Here is a 20,072-nt window from a genome sequence, read left to right as displayed (position 1 = left end):
CTATGCTCGTTGTCAGATTTCGTTTTGGTGGTTTTGTGTCTCACTTTGTTGCAGAATTGATAGCAGTTAAAAAGGTGTTTGTTGTCGGTTAGGCTTGCATTTTGCATTGTAAGTTACCTAAATTTAATATATTAATTCAGATTTTACAGGGCGCATCACACATAATTAATGCTTATTGTAAGATTAAAGGCGGTATTAATCCTTTTTAAGTTAGCATTATGTACGCCATAGGTAGTCACAGTCCGTGCGTTATCGTTTGTAACCCCCGCATCGATCCATCGGTAGTCGTGTTCTAGTCGTGCTTGTTGCTGTATAGATTAGTCGTGTAAGTCTGCTTATTCATAAGAAACTCCAGTTTATAGTAGGTTAATAGTAAGTAAAATTATTGTTTTTACTAATAACGTAATTAGTTTTACGGAAGATCTGACTGGACGATTATTAAATCTGAAATTTTGGTGCGGTTTTGTACCTTTGTCAGAATCGGTTGACCTTCAACATTTATTCTACTTTAACGGAAATGGTTTGTAATAGGTTTGATATCAGATTTAACGCAATTTTTCGAGGATAGATTAGTGCTAGTGCAAGTTATACCGGCAAACGAGGTTTTTATCTACGTGAAGTGCCATGCCACGCTGTGGACTGCGGCTTCAGGTTCCATCCCTCTTTGGCGTGCCGCCATGCTATGATGTTCCATTTTTTTAATGATTATAAATATCAAGAATATTATAGTGTAATCATTTATAAAAAAAGAAATTGTCTCTTAGTACCGCGAAAATTTCTATTTACGACGCATTAAAAGGTGTGGCAGACGCCATTTTGTTAAACAGTAGTCTATTGCACTTCAAAAGGTAATACTTATACCTCGTTGATAATCAAGGGAAGGAAAAGTCTGCATTTTTCTAATCGTTATATCTGTCCATGTCATTCAATTAGTGTGTTTCATTTTGCTATCGTTTGTCTGGTCAGTGGCATTACTTTCAAAAATTTTTGTTACCGGCCGGCACTCATAATTTTAGCGTGAGTCATACATAAGATTATTAATCAACTCCTTCTTTCATAAAAATAGAATCTATCTACTATTACTACTACTACAATGTCTCAAGTTGACAAGGAAGAATTAGTTCAGAGGGCAAAGTTAGCTGAGCAAGCGGAGCGTTATGATGACATGGCTTCAGCTATGAAATCTGTAACAGAAACGGGAGTGGAACTCAGCAATGAAGAAAGAAATTTACTCTCTGTTGCATATAAAAATGTAGTAGGTGCCAGGAGATCATCATGGAGGGTAATTTCATCAATTGAACAAAAGACTGAGGGCTCAGAACGTAAACAGCAGATGGCCAAAGAATATCGAGAAAAAGTAGAAAAGGAACTCAGAGAAATTTGTTACGACGTTTTGGTAAGTTGTACTTGCATTAAATTAGTCTAGATTTACATTTAGTAAAACCACATTTTGCATTAAGCAACATTAATATGTTTTGGATACATTTAAATAATTTTTTTCTTAACTATGGTGAAGAATTTTTAAAATACGATATCCTAAATGCTGTTAACAGTTAATCAATTTGCTGTTACTGATATATTTTTAAAATTTGATTTTGTAACAATTATAAAGTATGATGTTAAGTGAAAAAACTTTCGTTCTTCTGAATTTTATGAAGACATAATTTTAGTTGTCTGATAGGACAACTAAACAATTAGAAATCCAAAAGAAGAAATCATAAGTTAACTTAAATCTTTTTTATCATTTATAGGGTCTTCTGGACAAATATTTGATTCCCAAAGCCAGCAATGCTGAATCAAAAGTATTTTACCTCAAAATGAAAGGCGATTACTACCGATACCTTGCTGAAGTTGCTACAGGGGATACTAGAAATAGTATGTATTGTTAAATTTGTATTATTTTGCATTTATTTATATATAAATGTTTTTTTTTTTTTCATTTAGAATGTAAATAACAGCGGTTTTGCTGTAGGCTGACTGATACAAAGAGAATGAAATTTTTTCTGACTATACATAACATCAAAAAACAAAAAGATATATCTTTTAATATTTAATTGTAAACTTTCAGCTGTAGTTGATGACTCGCAGAAAGCATACCAGGATGCATTTGAAATCTCAAAGGCAAAAATGACACCTACACATCCAATTCGATTGGGTCTAGCACTCAATTTTTCTGTTTTCTATTATGAGATCTTAAACTCCCCTGACAAAGCTTGTCAGTTAGCAAAACAGGTCATTATTATTTTTATTTTGTATTGGTCTTCATAGGTTCTGAATTACATGTGGGTCAGAGATTCTTCATTCATTCTTCAACTTTTTGGGCAATTAGCGTTTTTATTTATTTTTGCATATAAAAGGAAAAACGTAAATTAATAGAAGTTCTCACATTTTATTGTTTTGTCAGCTGTGGTAGAAGATTCACAGAAAGCCTATCAAGAAGCCTTCGATATAGCTAAGTCAAAAATGCAGTCAACACATCCAATAAGGCTAGGTCTTGCCTTAAACTTCTCGGTGTTTTACTACGAAATTATTAATTCTCCGGCAAGAGCATGCCATCTTGCTAAACAGGTTACAAAATAGATGTGTTGTTGTTTGTGTGAAAAATAACTTGATGCCCCCCTAACCAGTTGTTTATTAGGTGCTCACATGTAATTCATACCTGCTACTACTAACTTGTTCTAAAGAACGTTGTTACAGCTTTAAAAATTATGATACAATTTTATGCATATTTTGATTTTGTCTTTTTTTTTTTAATTTGTAGATCTGTTTTAAATGTTTTTTTGTGTAAATTCTGCATGGATTATTTCCTACAAATCAAAAATTTAATTGGAAATCATAACCAATTGTGCTGTTATTTGGGGAAATATTGAGACAGATAAAAGTAATTTAACGGTGTTGTGTGCATGAGAGTTGAGGTCTTCAAATTGAAACTGCTGTAACAATGTTCCTGATAAAAGAGACAATTACTAATTTTGTTTTTCAAATACAGGCGTTTGATGATGCAATTGCAGAACTCGATACCTTAAATGAAGACTCATACAAGGACAGTACGTTAATTATGCAGCTTCTTCGGGATAACCTTACGCTTTGGACCAGTGACACACAAGTAAGTTACAAATGATCGACATTTATAGTCCCTGATTAAAAATTTAGTACTACTCAGTATTTTACGTTTTCATGCTGTTTTGCTGGATATTTATATCAACTTTTCTTCTTTATTTGCAGGGTGAAGCGGATGAACCACAAGAAGGTGGTGATAATTGAAATTGTGGCGTCCATTTTTAATTGTAACCGTTAAAATTGAAATTTCATGTAAGTTAACGTATTTGTGAAACTTGGTTGTGAAATTGCAATTGGAAGTTCAAGTTTCACAAGAAACTTTTGATATTTCAGTAACTGTTTTTAGCCAAATATGTAAAGCATAAAATTACATTTCACATTTCACCTGTTCGAATAAAATGAAAATGGATTCCATTACAGTTATGTTCTCTTGATTGTTGATTATGATGTGAATCATCAGACAGTGTTAGGCTGTAAGATTTTTTGTAGCAGCGGCTTTGTTCCATACATTTTTTTCATTTTAATTTATAATTTATTTGGAACTTCCACTTCGTTTAAGTTTTCTCACTTGTTAAAGATTAAATTTATTTAACTACTTCTACTTTTTTTGTGTTTGAGCCGTGCGTTATTTCGTATTTTTTCCCCGACTTAATACCTACGTAACGTACGTCTTTACAATAACTCTACTATTAAGAAAGACATTTCGCCTCGTCTCTAGCCCACCAGGTTAATTTGCACTCCGCTGCATTGGGCCATGACCCTAACTTTGTCCTTCCTATCCATCTCCCGTTTTATTTACCGTTCAACACTCACTTTGGATGTGCTATATATAAATGTATGAAATATGTACTAAATAAACTGCTATCAGCTCTATTTGTTTTCTGTTGTATCGGCGAATTATATTTGTCAAAAATAAAGAAATTTTTAGAATTACAGCTGCATTTTTTTCCCTCTCAATTTTGTATTTTTGACAATTTTTTTATCTACAAAAGAAACTAAAAAATGCTGATGGCGTGTTTTTCATAAACATGAACGAAATTTTCTGGTGGGCATATTTCAAGTTTATTATAAAATCGAAATAATATAAAGTGCGCTTGTTTTTACATAGCACCGATGTTGTTCAACATTGGTAGTTGGTCCGTTTTTTTATTTTTAAAAGAGCGGTTAACAATAAAGTTAAAAATATTCAAACACCATGTGGTACATTGTATAAGTAAAATAAGGTAAGTATGCTCACATTGAAATTAATTTTTATGCACCTCCGGTTTTTCTGTATATGAATGAATGAACATGACATGATATTTGGCCCGTTTTTATTAAAATAAAACGGATATATAGTACATTAAAGAAATTGAAATTATTGTAACTAATAGATACAATTACGAAAGAGGAAATGAAATATAAAAATATCTTTTTATCTGATTAAATTTTTACCATGAGAAAATTAAATCAAGTCTTTTTATAATATGTATTCATTATATTAAAATTGTGTTCTCTGCGTTTTGTTGTTTCTTTCATTTTTGTTCTTAATTGTTATTGCTGATTTAATATATTTTTTTAAGAATCTGTAGATGAGTNGTCCCACTGGAAAAATATACAGGAGATAGTTTAGTTACAGGAAGTTATGCGATTTTCCCAAAAGTTGGGAAAATTGAAACGCCAGCTTCAGTTGTTGGTTTCCAATTTTCACACAGTCATCTACATCAAAGATTTTTTAATATTACAGAAAATACACCCTAAAAATTTATTAATTTTTTTATATAAATTTTCAACTTCACGCGAAAAGTCCGTCTCTGATCCGTTTAATATTTAAAGATACGAATGCGATGTACTTCTATATCTTCGCTCAAAACTAAAAATAAAGCAATGGGCATTTTTGAGTAGGTTTACAGCACACGTTCTCAAATTGCTTTCGAGAATATATCGTCCGAGTGGAAAATTATGAAGTGGTTTTCATGTTCCTTTCAACTTTATTTAACATTGTTTTGTATTTTATTTTTTCTACAAAAATGTAGCGCATTAACACAAGGCCAACTGTAAGTGTTATAAAAATTGAAAAAAAGAAAGTTATAAAATAAGAAAGAATTTTCAGGATCGGTAATTGGGCACAAAAAATTGGAATAGAACTTTGGGAATTAGCTCAGTTAATTACAAATAATACGGAAATTAAAAGAAGATTCAGTCGAATGGGCAATCCGAGGAGCGAGAGTTATCATTTAGAAGATTCCTCATACCTAAGAGCTTCTGTTGAAAAAAAAGATCCGAAATCTTTGTTAGTTGAAATAGTTGACAATATCGCTAGAATGATGGATAGAAAAATGGATGCTATTAGGGTAGAAAATATACAATAACATTAAAATTGTTTTGTAATTTGTGTGGTAATTTTTTAGTGTATATCAAAGAAAGCAGAAGAAGCAGCGGAACAATTTGAGTTTAATACAACCAGCAGTAATTACACTTATTACAGTTCTAAATATTCATCAATTGAAGGAGAAGAACCAACCGAATTACCCGAGTCTATTCAAGATAACAGTTTTATGTATTTACCTATGGCAGTAAATCATGATACACATTTTTATAATTTACCAGTGAACACTAGTTTTAGCGCTGTACACGTTCCAACAAATGTTTATGATAGACGTAAGTATAAATTAATTCTTCAAATAATTTATTTTATATTAAAATATCGATGGTTAAATATTATATTTCAGATGAAGAACCAGAGACGTTCATAAAATGGTCTGAAGTACTAGACGAAGTTTTCAGACAAAATTACAAGTCCGATCCAGCCTTATATTGGCAATATTTCGGAAGTTCAACTGGAGTTATGAGACACTATCCAGGTACTTCTCTTATGAGAAAGCACATTTCCTGTTATCTTTAAATTTTTTTAACATAACAACTATTTAACATCGCATAGTACTGCTTCGCCTTGTGATTCTACAAAAGAACAAAGTAACGTTGCGCTCTTTTCGGTATTATTTAATTTTTTTTATTAGCTATGAGGTGGGTCAATCCACACGATCAAGATCTTTTTGACTGTAGAATTCGGACTTGGTTTATAGAGGCAGCGACCTGTACTAAAGATGTTGTTATTCTTGTGGATAATTCCGGTTCGATGGCAGGTATATTATTTTTAATTTCTGTAGAAATGTTCCTCCACTTTATACGGTCACTTTTCACGTAGGGGTTCGTAAGCACATTGCCGCTATAACTGTTTTTAAAATATTAGAAACTTTTTCTAATAACGATTACGTAAACATATTGAATTTTTCAAAGACGGCCGACTATCTAGTACCTTGCTTTAAAGATATGTTAGCTCAAGCTACCCAAGAGAACATTCAGGTCTTTAAGCAGTTCATGTCGACGCTAGATCCTTGCGATAAAGCTGACCTGAACATTGCTATGGAAAAATCTTTCCTTTTACTCGAAAAGGTGAAACGATAAAATAAGTGGATAACAAACATTAATTCTAGTTTTCAATTTTAGTATAGGGAACAGAGGGGTTGTGTCGGGAATAGCTCCAGCTGTAACCAAGCTATCATACTTATAACTGACGGAGTTGCAGGAAATATGAGTCAGTTAATTAACAAATATAATAATTTTTATAACGGTTCTGTTATTCCTGTAAGAATTTTTGTATACCTAATAGGAAACGAAGTAACTAATGAGCAAGAAGCTAAATGGATGGCATGTAACAACCGAGGTTTGTAAAGGCTTAAAAACAGTCCAAGTTTAAAATTATTAATCTTTAAGTGTCTGCATATGCAATGTTATATTGTTTGTAGGGTATTATAGTCAAGTAGAGGCATTAGAACAGGTATCAGAATCGGTGTACGAATATATTCCCGTAATAGCAAGACCTTTAGTATTACAGGGTGACGATCACCCAATATCTTGGACTCATGCTTACGCAGACATGACTGTAAGATTTGTCGTTCACAAATTTTGCAGTTGTTTTAATTTTGCTTTTCAGTTCAATTCCGAAAATACAAACATATTTGAACAATATAGATTACTTACATCTGTAGCAGTCCCTGCTTTCGATACCAAAGTTAATAAACAGAACGACACTCGTACTGCTGACTTGTTAGGTGTTGCTGCAACGGACATTCCTATAAAAGATATAGAAAAATTAACACTACCATATAAAGTACGTTAAAATATGAAGTAAATCTAATAAAATTATCAATTTAATTTTCCTTTTTTCTATTAGATAGGAGTAAACGCCTATTCATTTATTGTGAGTAATAACGGCTACGTTTTAAAGCACCCGGATTTGAGACCTCTAGTAAGTAAATATTTACGTATAATCTACCTAGTAATAATGTTTTATCTGTGTTTAGTACAAAGGCGTTTTAAAACATAACTATAACAGTATTGATTTGACGGAGGTGGAACAACTCGATAATAACAAGGGTCCTAGAGAACCAGATTCTGTATTGCTCTCGTTGAGGAACTCTTTAGTAACAGGAAAAGAAGGACAACTTCACGACGTTAAAGTAAAATATCATTATGACGACATGCGGAGAGTTTCGAGGGAAATTTTTGATTACTATTTTGCGCCTATCAAGAACACTCCCTTTTCCATTGCCATTGCTATTCCTGATTCATATGGAAATTACTCTTTAGAAGTTGGAGACGAAATTCGAAAAAATGTTGGAGTTAAATTAACAAGTTTTTTTAAGGGTAGCAATTGGAAAATTCACCCCAAATGGTAAATAATCATTACTAAAACAAAGTGTGATTATAGATGTATGTATACCAGTTTAAAATTGCAGGGTTTATTGTAAATATCACTATTTGGAAGGTCATGAATTTGATACACCTGAAAGTGAACTGTTACATTTTTTAGAACGAATGTACGATAAAAATTTTAAGTGGGGGAGGCAATATGAAGCTGCTAATAAGAAAAAACACCCAGAGTTTAATATATATGTGGAAGATTTGGAAGGAAGTAAGGTCTCACAAGAAAGAGTTATATAAATTTAAAAAAAGTATTTTATAGCGGAATGTGGAAGGAAGACATTACAAGACGACGATTATTATTGCGATAAAGATTTAGTTCAAAGGCTAATCTTTGACGCTAGAAATACTTTGATAGAATTTGAAGAACCATGGAAATTTAAAGAAGAGATAGATAAATTTTTATTCATGCGGTTTAATGCCACCCTCAGATTTGTGGCTACCATGAGTGGACTCACCCGATGGGAGTACATTTTTGGAGAAAAAGATAACAGTTCAGAGTTGTAAGTTTTATATATATACACAACCGTATTGCAATGTTTTTCCTCTCTATATGCATATATGCAATATAATTTTCTACCAAGCGAATTTGGCGATATTCACCCTCAAGCTATTGATGAAATATGGTACAAAGAAGCGGTATTACAACACAAGCACGATCCCGACTCGTTTGTTTATTCTGTCCCACTGGAAAAATATACAGGAGATAGTTTAGTTACAGGAAGTTATGCGATTTTCCCAAAAGTTGGGAAAATTGAAACGCCAGCTTCAGTTGTTGGTTTCCAATTTTCACACAGTCATCTACATCAAAGATTTTTTAATATTACAGAAAATACACTAGATGTAAGCTATTTTTCAATACAGGGTAACTTTCCAAAACTTTTAAATGCCTACTTTTTGAAGTGCGGCAGTGGGTGCGAACCTTGCGGGGAATTACTGGATTGTTATATAATAGACAGTTCTGGCTACATAGTTATAGCAAAGGACAAGAAAATGACCAGTAAATTCTTTGGAGAAGTAGAAGGTGCCGTTATGGACTCAATGTTAACTCAAGGGATATTTGAAAAAGTCACAGTTTACGATTTACAAGCTATTTGTACCTTTAACTTCACAATATCCAGTGATTCAAGCTTTATAGAAACGGTAAGAAATGTAAAAGATTCATTTTTGTTTCCTACATTGTTATATTTTGTTTTTAGCCTTTAAATTTCATCTTAAAATTAATCAAGTGGTTTTTGGCAAAAATTGCGTGGTTGATAGTAGAATCAAATATATGCAATTTTTTTTATTTAAATCCTGTAAATGCAGACTGTTCTGAAGAAAATTATGTCTCGTCCCTAATTTCCACAACAACTTCCACAAGTAATTTTTCGTAATAAAATTTAATTAAGACAATACAAATACAACAAAAGTAAATATTTTAGCTACCCCAAAGCCAACCGTTAGATACTTAAGAAAGGGCGAAGTAAAAGAGGAAGAAGAATACTATTACCAATTACGACAACCGAAATACGAACTTAGAAGTCGACCTTGTGATAAAAAAAGAGACCTGTTTATTCTCAATCAGTTGCTTTTTATAAAGGGACACGGATTCCCTGAGGAAGTACCTAGGGAGTGTTCTAGGTACTACAAAATACTTTATAAATAGACCTAGTAATATGTAATACCTGGTAATATTGTACATTAATTGCAGGCCTTTTTATGTAAAAAGAATTCCTTACAGTAATTTGTTAATGGTAGCAATCCGAGCTACGTCCCAATGTTCTAAATGTTACACAGTTGAGGAAAAAGAAGTATATTACAACATTACTGATTTTCCTTGTCATAAACTATATTTAAACAATTTATCCAGAAGAAGATTAACAGGATGCTATAATGAACATCCTTTGGTATGTACAGTAATTTATTAAAAACTAATCAAACTTAATTTCTCAATTAAATTTCAGGAGCATGAAATAAAAGCGTGTGGAAAATCTTCTAAATTACTCTTTTTCTGGTATATACTATTCATCCATGTTGTTATTCTTTTTATATGAAATACTTATTAGGAAATAATTTCATACCATTTTATAATATTAAATAAGCTTTGTAGTAACTAGTATTAAAATAAAAAATTAGTCTATACAGTAACTGTTCGTTTTTAATTTATATATTTATATTTCATGTATGAAAAATAACGAAGCCGTTTCATACTTAAAAGTCGCCTGAATCCTGACCTGCTGTCGTCACAAAATTATGAATCTGAGTAGGTTAGGATAAATTCTCTGTGGACGAGATACTCCTAACCTCAAAATAGTTGTTGTATAAACGTCAAAATAAAACACTTTTTATAACTTTCTTTGCAATTATGAGTGGTAATTGCAATTTAAATATGACAAACATCAATCCAAAAGATATTCAAGATTTATTAAATTATTTTTCAAAGAATACATACCATGCCAAAGAAGATAACAGCAAAGTAAGTAATTTGAAAATATGTGTGCAGTTTGCAATTAATTATATTATAATTTAGAGTAAAGAAGCTTTGGAGAGGAGTATTGAACTTATGAGGAAAGATTATAACTTGTTTTTAATTAATAATACCTACGGAGAACTAAGTAGTAACTATCCAAGCAGTTTGATTATATTGGAGTATGAGCGTGAACACAATCAGAACAATATTGTTAACATGGGTTTACAGATGTCCCAGCGTACCACTAATACCATATATGAAAGTATTTACGATATTCCAAAGCTTAAAGATTTGATTAATAAGGCAAGATTTGCTAGGTATGTCAGATACACAAAAATTATTATTTTTGTAACAAATACATTTTATATGTAGATGTCGAGCTCGTTTTCCTCTACCTGTTATCTTATACAAAGGAAAATATATTTGTCGTTCAGCAACGTTATCGGGAGGACCAGAAATTTATGGTAGATCAGGCCTTGATTACTTATTTTGTGGATCAGATTCTTGTGATAATACAGATTCCAGTTCTGAAAATAATGAGAGCAGTAGTTCGGCACCTAATGTCACTCAGAATCAGTTTGACTGGCAATTATTTAACAAGGTGAGGTGTCAGGATATTAAACTGTTAAAGACCTTTAATGTCGGGACCATAATAGATTTCATGGTAGAAAAGAAAAAGGTCAAATTTGGACTGAAGTAAGTGGTAATTAGATTTGACAAGATTTTGGTAACTAAAATTTTGTTTGCAGTGTAACTTCATCTGAAAAAGTGGACAAAGAGAATAGATATTCAGAATTTACTATTATATCTCTTCCTTATCCAGGATGCGAATTTTTTCGGGAATATAGAGATAATGATTATACGGCAGAAGGATTAGTATTTAACTGGGATCAAACTTACGTTGATGCTAATATTGGAGTTCCAGATGATCCAATATTAGCTCAATTAAAAATCAATTGGGAAAAATATAAATTGTGGGATCTTGAACAAATTACACAGAATTATATGAAGTTAATACTAAAATATTTACAAGTAATTTTCATCTTAAAATTAAAATAATATCAATTGAAATCGTTTTCTTTTTAGGACAGTAATTCAGGAATTTTAATACATTGCATTAGTGGTTGGGACCGAACTCCTTTATTTATTTCCATGCTTCGTATTAGTTTATGGGCTGATGGTGTTGCCCATCAAAGTTTAGATGTTCATCAAATTGTGTACCTTACAATTGCTTACGATTGGATGCTTTTTGGTCATAATTTGGCTGATAGGATTAGTAAAGGAGAAGAGATATTCTTATTTTGTTTCTATATGTTGAAACATCTTTCAGATGATGAATTCAGTATTGCCACTTCGTTGAGGTAAATGTACGCTCACGTCGTCACAGGCAGTTTAAACGTTTTATATATCTTTTAGTCGTCACAAGAGAAAAGCAGATAGTGCAATGTCTGATAGATCTGTTCTGAGAGCTGACAGTGACACTCAGTTGGATGGTATGCTTTTAGATCAAGAGTCTCGAGGTTCCAACATTAGTTTAAATTCTGTTTGTTCATCTGTTAGTAGCAAGTCCCAGGACCAGCCATTAGTTTGGTTTAATTTACCTGATGAGTCCACAAATGGGTAACATAGTACAAAAAAATGGTGTTGTATATATGAAATTTATTTTTCTTAGTAGCAATGCGTCATTTCCTCCTGAAATGGGGACATCAATAATGTGGTCGCCCAATCCACAAAAAACTTCACCGGTAACAGTGCCAGCACCAACGGTTCCGTGTCTTCGTCAAAGACAGGAGTCCTCCTCATCTCTTAGTATTGGTAGTTGGCAGATGATAAGTGGTACCGGAAGTCTTAGGGGTTCCGACTCGAACGAATCAGGGGGTGGTAGTGCTCATTTTAACAGGTTACTATATATATATATGTATATATATATATTTTTTTTAATATTCTTAACATGAAATTATGTTTTCAGAAGTGACGCATCGTTATTACAAGACTCCAGTTGTACTATCATCGATGAAGATTCTGGTACTTTAAGTGCAAATGAAATACATTCAATGTAAGTTTTAATTTATCTTGTTTTAATAATGTTGTATATTTGCCTTTTTGTATTTTCAGGCGCAAAGAAAGACTTTTAAAAGTTAGGGCAATATTCTATCATTGCTATTGTTCTACAATAGGGTTTAAGTTTAAGAATGGAGATTCGTCATTGAGCAGTCTTCTGGGTAATATTGTTGAAAAGGTCGGATTAACACAAAGATTATGAATGTAAATTGTTACTAATTATTAGGGCTTGGACCCTAACGTTTTTGACAATTTTCAGTTATGTTAACTGGAAAACGTTGTTTGTTAATTATTTTGAAGATTATTTTCTTACTTACTGTTACTATTTTGATAACGTTCAAGGACGTTCAGATTTCAATGCCGACTTCGTAATCGTTATTTTCTATGAAAATAGATTGTAATTTAAACTATTAAGTCCAAGGACTTGTGCCCACAGTGTCGAAATGATTACTTAATTAAGCTTAGTATATTTTTTAAATTCGCTGTGCAAAGGTTCAGTTTCCAACTAAACTTGTTGCCAGATTTGTATGTGTTCACAGCAGTTTGTTAACTAAACCTAAGGCGATTAATACACTTGTTATAAAGCACTTGTATCTTTTCTAAACTTATAAGCAATTGAGTAGATAATCAAAGTTTATGAACTGTTTTAAATCGGTAAGGATAAGAAAAGAATGTAAGTCGATAATGGTGAAGAAGCTTTAGCACAAAAAATACCTTTTTTTCAAAGTGCCTTTAAATGTTAATTAAACGAATATGCTGTAATATTTTGTTGTTGAAAGAGCAATTAATAAATACTTTTTTAAAATCGCTGTTTCTATTATTTAAACAATAAACTCCATATTACACGAATAAGTTTAACCGACCATAAGGAAATTCTATTACATTTATTTCAAATGCATAGATTATTGGTGCGGTAGAATATTGCTTTACAAACGGGAATATTCTTATCATTTTACAATTTTGCATGGACGGTCGATTATGTTCCTCGCCGGTATATGTTATTTTGTAACTTAGGTACTGATATCGATTTCATGAAAAAATAAAATGTTTGATTTAGGCCACCCATCAAACACTCGAACAAATAAAATTGCATAATATTAACTTAAACTAGAAACATTTTTTTTAACTATGAAATTTTTATTTGATTTATATCTCTCCCAAGAACCTAATTACAAAATTACATGAGTTAAAAAAAAAAATAATTCAATTTTGATAAACTGAAAATCAAAAATTCTGTTTACATTTAAAAGTAACTATATACCTACTTAATTTTCCCATTAGCAATATTTTAATGTATCTAAACATGGTACTGCCCCCATTTTTGTATAAATATTTTACATTTATCATTTAAATAGGTATTTTTAATATAACTCCTTGCTTTAAAGATATGTTAGCNAGGTCTCTCTACAAAAGCCGCATTAATATAAATCAGATATAAATTTTCAAACTTTTTTATGAATTAAATGCGCTAACGATATTTATTGGAAAAATATTAATATTAGCGCTTCAGTATAGTTTATATACGATGTATTTTAATAAAAATAGAATAGTAGTAGCCTTTTTTCAATTTAATTAAAAATTGATCAGAAAATCACACGGTATCATTAATTTAATGTTAATTGCCGGTTACTCACGAATCATGGTACGGTAAATTTTAGAAAAGGCATTAGGACTCTGTCGCAGTGGTCCATATATAACAAGGGCCCCGACATATACAAGCGAGAGGCGGCTTGCATTTCTTCCCAAATCTTCATTTACCTAATAGAGTCCGAATAAACACGTCTTCGAATCTTGTTCGTGTCCCAGCAACCCCAGCCCCTGTTCGGCATGAATCTATCGGAAATAGGGGAATTTAAACGTAGTCGGAGTTGCTAGACAATTGGTGTACTGATCCTCAATTGTCTCGAATACAATCAAAAAGCAAGCGCATTTGAAATATTTTAATACTTGATAATTACTCCACAGTATTAATTAATAATGATTACTTTTTAATTTTTGGAAAAGACAATTTTTTTTTGATTTCCTAAAATATTTTATTCGAACGCTATGTATCGGCGTCGAACATGTATTGAGTTGAAATCAAAGGGAGGAGAATGTATTTAGTAGCATGAAGGATTTGCTAAGAAATAAGAGCTTCTAAGATTAACGGTATGCCCTGTTTAGCCTATGTAAATGCTATTAGCACTCCCTAAATTGTGCCCAAGCATTTATTTACAACACGACATTCAAATGCTCGGTGATTTATCATGCATTGCTAAACGTGATACCCTTGCCCCTGTGCGATCTACGACAAGTCATCGTCATCGGGTGAAATTTAAAAGCACCACCCTTTCCTATACACTTCTCATAAATCTTTAAACAAATTCAATGTGTTTTTATCCAATCTTTATCACAATTCGTTACACCGCTTCCTTTCCATATGTCATTACACGTTTAGATAACGGACACCTTCCATCTTCTTCCGCTTCCAGCAAGTAATACCAGTTTTTTTTTATCTTTTATTGTCCTTTTGGAACCGATTTTGTTATTGTACTCTAGAAATTTCTAGAACAGTTCATAACATTCGAGAATATTAGAAGCCTTCTCTTTGTATAGTTAGAACTACCTATTGGTAGGCGTATGTAAAGCAGGACTCGAACGTTCGGGAACATTCTGTAATGTTGTAGAATGTTCGGGATAAGATAGATATATATAACGGACATCTTCAGTCTTCTTCCGCTTCCAGCAAGTACCTAATACCAGTTTTTTTTCGATCTTTTATTGTCCTTTTGGAACCGATTTTGTTGTTGTACTCTAGAAATTTCTAGAACAGTTCATAACATTCGAGAATATTAGAAGCCTTCTCTTTGTATGGTTGGAACTACCTATCGGTAGGCGTATATAAAGCAAGACCCGAACGTTCGGGAACATCCTGGAACATTCTGTAATGTTGTAGAATGTTCGGGATAAGATAGATATATAACGGATATCTTCAGTCTTCTTCCGCTTCCGACAAGTAATACCAGTTTTTTTAGATCTTTTATTGTCCTTTTGGAACCGATTTTCTTGTTGTACTCTAGAAATTTCTAGAACAGTTCATAACATTCGAGAATATTAGAAGCCTTCTTTGGGTCGTTGGAACTACCTATTGGTAGGCGTATGTAAAGCAAGATTCGAACGTTCGGGAACATCCTGGAACATTCTGTAATGTTGTAGAATATTCGGGATAAGATAGATATATAACGGACACCTTCCGTCTTCTTCCGCTTTCAGCAAGTAATACCAGTTTTTTCTATTTTTTTTTGTCCTTTTGGAACCGATTTTGTTATCGTATGTAAACTTTCGAATTGAGATTATTCGTCAACAATTGTGTAGATATGACATTTGGTAGCATTTTTTTTTATGTTTTTGGAATCGATTTCTTTGCAGTACTTTTGGACTTCTATAATTGTCCAACATATGCCTTTGATAGGGCTCATTTGCTAGCATTGTCTCTGGTAGCACCAGTCCTTCTTTCTTTTTTCCTTTCGGAAAAATGTATGTTTTGGAATCGGTTTTCTTGTTGTATATAAATTTTGAATTTCGATTATACGGGCTGTTTATAATTGTCTGGAATATGTCTTTAATAGGGCAAATCTGGCGGCATTTCAGCTCATGTTTGGGTGGGCGCGTTCAATTGCCTCCAAACAGCTATTCTAATTAACACAGTGTAATTAAATCTATTAAAGCCACAGGGTCCACGCCGCTGTCGTCGCTGGGATTTGTTGGGAAATAGCGTTCGAGTTTAAATTTACCCCTTTCCTTTACCACGCTAGCGCAACGATATATACAACATAACGATTCTAGAAAACAATGTCACCAACTCAACCAGATAAGTGCCACATCATTATTTCATATTTTTGATTATAAGCGGTTCCCTTTAATGTAAATACCCCTTTTTTCTTAAAACATCTATTATCTCAACTTCTACTTCTAATCAATTTTAATGAAATAAGATATATATAATATTGTACTTCTGAAAGTTAAGGGGTTATTAATTGGAAAAAAATCACAAATATAAAATTGTGAATTCTCTAAATTCCCTGAAAACTTCTAGTCTCTAAAATCAATATTGTGTATTGATAAATAATAATACAAAAATTTAGTTGCCTAAATTATCAAAACTTAGCTTAAAAGTCCCTAGCAGATAATTTTCAAGTACATACGTTAACTTGTTTTTCATTTTATTTATGAAAGAATTAAGTAGTTAAAATTTTAGAGGACGTAGAAGCTTTAAAGTCAAGTCATCACCATGTATATCTATACGTATATATAATACAACGAATGTATTAGATGAGGACCCTCGATGCAATGACAGATGTCTTCGTAATCACTAAACTAATTTTACTTGGAAAATTGTCATCATCGCGTTTGTAACAGGTGTAAGCTGTTTTGTCCTTAAGCATTTGCTACCGATATTCCTTGTTTAGTGTAATAACTATGCTGCGCTGCGTCTTATTACCCCTTTTCGACGTTCCCGGTGGTTGCTGAATTAACGGGAAATTACTGTTTCATTTTCTATCATTAGTATCCCAAGTACCTTTTTCAAAGGAAATTTTTAGCCCTATCGTTAGATTTATCCCTCTCGATCGTAATATTGACTAACACATAAAACAACTATAAAAATATTCGCGCAAAACATCATTACAGAGCATAAAACGGCAACTCTTTTTAAAGTTTTGTAGGCTTCCGCGGGTGTCGGTGGCAGTGAAGTTCAGCGGGTCGCTCTGGCGTTTTGCCCTCGATCACAAGGGACATCATTAAAACTCGCTCTGGGTGAAACAGAAGAACTTTTGTCCTCAGTTTCAGATCAACCATATTAGAGAACCGTGAGGATGTCTCATAAAAGCAGAGGACGAAACACTGGCCAGAATCCTGAACAACACCGTGTTCAACTCATTTTGAGTGTATTATATTGAATTTTTGGAAAATATAAAAAGATTTGCGGCAAATAAAGTAGAGATAGAACAGTTGATAAGCGAAAGAAATAAATTGTCGTATAATTATCCGCTGTCTGTAATGGAATAAAAATTACGAGAAACAAAAGGACTGATAACCCGTAAATATAGCAAGACCAACATCAAGCGACACTGCAGTATAAATCAGTCAGGAGGGAGCGCGAATGACAAAATGCAAACGATGTTACTGTAAAAGAGACGCAATAAGCTACGAAATACATCAAAATAATTTGAGAATTTCATTTCACGCCTGAAAACGCGCCGGAAGAAGCGGCTTGACAAAAATTATTGCCGCCTTAGAATGTAACGTAATCAAAGAAAAGAATTTAAAACGCCCATTTACTCCATTTCAATTTTAGATTCTTTGTCATGCATTTAACATAATTGATTATAAGTATTTTAAAAATAATTGTAAATAATATATAATAAATTGTACTTATAATTGTAATCAACATAGCAAGATTTCAACGTTCGGGAACATTTCGGAACATTCTGTAATGTTGTGGAATGTTCGGGAATAGTCTAGAATGTCCCAGATCATTGTGGAACGTTCCAGAACACACTCGAATGTCGTTGAATGTTCTAGAACATTTTGCCTTTTTTGTACGGGTGGATTTTAAAGTTTATCCTTTTATATATATAACTACCACAGAATCTCATATTAAGTCCTTGAACAGAGCAGGGTAGCCCAGCTAGTTTTGAATAAATTAAGTCGTTTAAACGTAAAAGAAAACATTTCAAACTTTTTTTACAATATTACTCCACAATTCATTCAACAGTTGATGTCTTGTTATTTATCCTTTATGTCCTTTATGTTTATTGAAAAAAAATGTTTTACAATAATAAGATACAGTTAATTACACTGAAATTTATTTAAAATGTTCGTTTGTTATTTATGTTTGATATAAAGCAGGAAAATCGATTGAGGGTTAAAGTAGGGTTAAACAAACAACTTATTAACAATCGATCGTGGTCAAAGTTAGGCCTAACGGTCATCAAGTGGATAAGCGGTTTTGGTTGTAAGGTTCTCCTTTACTTTCCAACCGTGTAAACGTAGAGAGGCCTTCTTGGAATGTATTATCCCATTACGGTGTACAGCCACATCAATTCAACTTTCGTACTTTCGTACAACAATTCATTGTTTTGTAATTTTTTTAAGTTTGTGAAAGTCTACGGCGAGCAAACGAGTGGTTATTTCATAATAGGAATAAAGGCATCATAAACAAAGTTATATAAAGGCAATCCAGACGACTATTTTAAATGATTTTTGGTGTACTTTCCACCTAATAACTTAGAATGGTACCACCGGATATGTTTCACTATCATAATCACTAAAATGTACTTACAAGATAAGATAATTTTTGTGAAAATACTACTACCTATAATCCAAAAATTACTCAATTTTTTGGGGGTTAATAATGCATAAGTGCCTAGCCCTAAAAGTGGCATTAAAATATATTCACCCTTCCACATTTTTCTTTATGTAGGGCAATTTGATTATAGATAATAATTAGTTCATTTAGTTGTTCATATACATACCTAATTGTATGTATGTATGTATACATGTATGATAGGTAATATACAGTGTTCTCTTTTGTGTTCATTAATAAGAAAAACAAACGGTAAAGGAAAACGAAGCCGGTAATCTGTGAGGGTAAGACGAAGCGAAAGCCGTGAAAAGAGAAATGAGCGTTGTTTTTTAATTATTGTCGGGAGATGAATACATCCAACCAAAATGTAAAGGATATTACCTCATTTATAAGCTTATAAAGAAGATTTCTTCCGCTTTTCGGGCCGCTTACTTGGTCACACGACAAATTATAGTAGACTGTCATATCCGCCCTAGCGGCAACCGTATCGTGCCAAGACGTTCTCTTATTGTTATGCAATTAAATTTCATTTTAGCCCCGTTTAATTAGAAAAAATTAAAATGGCACACCGTGAAATCAAAATTTGCGGTGTTATAAAAAAAAAAATGGCGTGAACATTTACGGATGTCATCAATAAGAGAAGGTGCAATATTTCACTAGTCGGAGCGTGGAATGTTAGGACAACGAGACAAGTAGGGAAATTAGAAAATTGAGAGTAAGAGACATATATTAGTAGCAACAACAGGAGTTAAGAGGAGTAGAGATTAGATTACTGTTCATAAATGGTTAAAGATGAGGAATGTTCTAATTTTAGGGAAATACGATGATTGGGGGACAGGAATGTCCTCCCCAAAAAAAAATAATTTTAATTTTAAATAATCTATTCTGTAGGTTAGATTATGATGGGTAAAGGATTCCTTAAAAATTGATGGGTGGGTTGGTCCCTCGTTCGTTCAGGTTCCCTCAGTACAATTATGTTTTAAAAATTGTAAAATTTTATGGAATCACACTTTGCGCATTTTCTCCCATCAGGGGGGAGCTTTTTCCGCAACCCTTAAAATATAACCGTAAGCATTTTGTAAAACGTACCTAATTTTTTTTTTCAACATAATTATGCCTTGCTGTATTTTATCTTAATCTTTTTTTTTTGTTGCACCCCTTTTTTTAAAATTGTTGATATTAAAATACATCAAGATAATAAAAATTCCCTTTTCTGTTTTATATTGTATCTAGAGTTACCTACGTATATCAGTACGTAATTGTTATTTTAATTATTGGTGATTATGTTTGCCTGTTTGTTGGCAGGTATAAGGGACTAAAGTCCAGAAGGGCAGGGCACCTGTTCTTTGTCTGCTGTCCCTTAAAATTTTAGAGGCTTGTGGTTCGTTTGCAAGTATTTTTATTCAT

At 32.5% G+C, this 20,072-nt stretch overlaps 3 protein-coding genes across 11 annotated transcripts; all 3 read left to right on the top strand.

Annotated features, from left to right (window-relative positions):
- Nucleotides 1-3,933, top strand: LOC108735241 (14-3-3 protein zeta). 5 transcript variants are annotated; one of them, XM_025977415.1, is made up of 6 exons: nt 1-108; nt 1,067-1,396; nt 1,752-1,875; nt 2,405-2,568; nt 2,990-3,106; nt 3,226-3,933. In XM_025977415.1, exons 2-6 carry the CDS (start codon nt 1,094-1,096, stop codon nt 3,262-3,264), a joined length of 747 nt encoding a protein of 248 aa, XP_025833200.1. In that variant the 5' UTR covers nt 1-108; nt 1,067-1,093; the 3' UTR covers nt 3,265-3,933. The 5 variants fall into 5 exon arrangements, with proteins under 5 accessions (XP_025833200.1, XP_025833191.1, XP_025833195.1 ...); XM_025977406.1 differs by lacking the exon at nt 2,405-2,568 and adding an exon at nt 2,069-2,232; XM_025977410.1 differs by lacking the exons at nt 1-108; nt 2,405-2,568 and adding exons at nt 223-325; nt 2,069-2,232.
- An 876-nt stretch (nt 3,934-4,809) lies between these two features.
- LOC108735236 (voltage-dependent calcium channel subunit alpha-2/delta-3) lies at nt 4,810-9,892 on the top strand. Of its 4 annotated transcripts, XM_018467091.2 has the most exons (19): nt 4,811-5,096; nt 5,153-5,393; nt 5,451-5,700; nt 5,772-5,903; nt 6,060-6,185; nt 6,248-6,495; nt 6,550-6,766; nt 6,849-6,985; nt 7,037-7,213; nt 7,277-7,351; nt 7,407-7,777; nt 7,842-8,017; nt 8,069-8,309; nt 8,391-8,649; nt 8,710-8,949; nt 9,006-9,168; nt 9,231-9,429; nt 9,500-9,695; nt 9,753-9,892. In XM_018467091.2, exons 1-19 carry the CDS (start codon nt 5,002-5,004, stop codon nt 9,840-9,842), a joined length of 3,633 nt encoding a protein of 1,210 aa, XP_018322593.1. In that variant the 5' UTR covers nt 4,811-5,001; the 3' UTR covers nt 9,843-9,892. The 4 variants fall into 4 exon arrangements, with proteins under 4 accessions (XP_018322592.1, XP_018322591.1, XP_018322594.1 ...); XM_018467090.2 differs by having other exon boundaries at nt 4,810-5,096; nt 8,391-8,949; nt 9,530-9,695; XM_018467089.2 differs by having other exon boundaries at nt 4,810-5,096; nt 8,391-8,949.
- Nucleotides 9,893-10,074: 182 nt separating this feature from the next.
- Nucleotides 10,075-13,096, top strand: LOC108735239 (myotubularin-related protein 14). Of its 2 annotated transcripts, none has more exons than XM_018467106.1 (9): nt 10,075-10,264; nt 10,319-10,575; nt 10,631-10,954; nt 11,008-11,290; nt 11,345-11,619; nt 11,675-11,878; nt 11,934-12,158; nt 12,228-12,314; nt 12,374-13,096. In XM_018467106.1, the coding sequence occupies exons 1-9, from the start codon at nt 10,154-10,156 to the stop codon at nt 12,519-12,521; spliced, it is 1,914 nt and encodes a 637-aa protein (XP_018322608.1). In that variant the 5' UTR covers nt 10,075-10,153; the 3' UTR covers nt 12,522-13,096. The 2 variants fall into 2 exon arrangements, with proteins under 2 accessions (XP_018322608.1, XP_018322607.1); XM_018467105.1 differs by having other exon boundaries at nt 11,931-12,158.
- The last annotated feature ends 6,976 nt before the right edge of the window (nt 13,097-20,072 follow it).

Source organism: Agrilus planipennis, unplaced genomic scaffold (assembly GCF_000699045.2).
Source record: "Agrilus planipennis isolate EAB-ADULT unplaced genomic scaffold, Apla_2.0 scaffold15, whole genome shotgun sequence".
In the NCBI taxonomy this organism is placed as follows: Eukaryota; Metazoa; Arthropoda; class Insecta; order Coleoptera; family Buprestidae; genus Agrilus; species Agrilus planipennis.
This window is presented reverse-complemented; position numbering and strand designations above follow the sequence as displayed.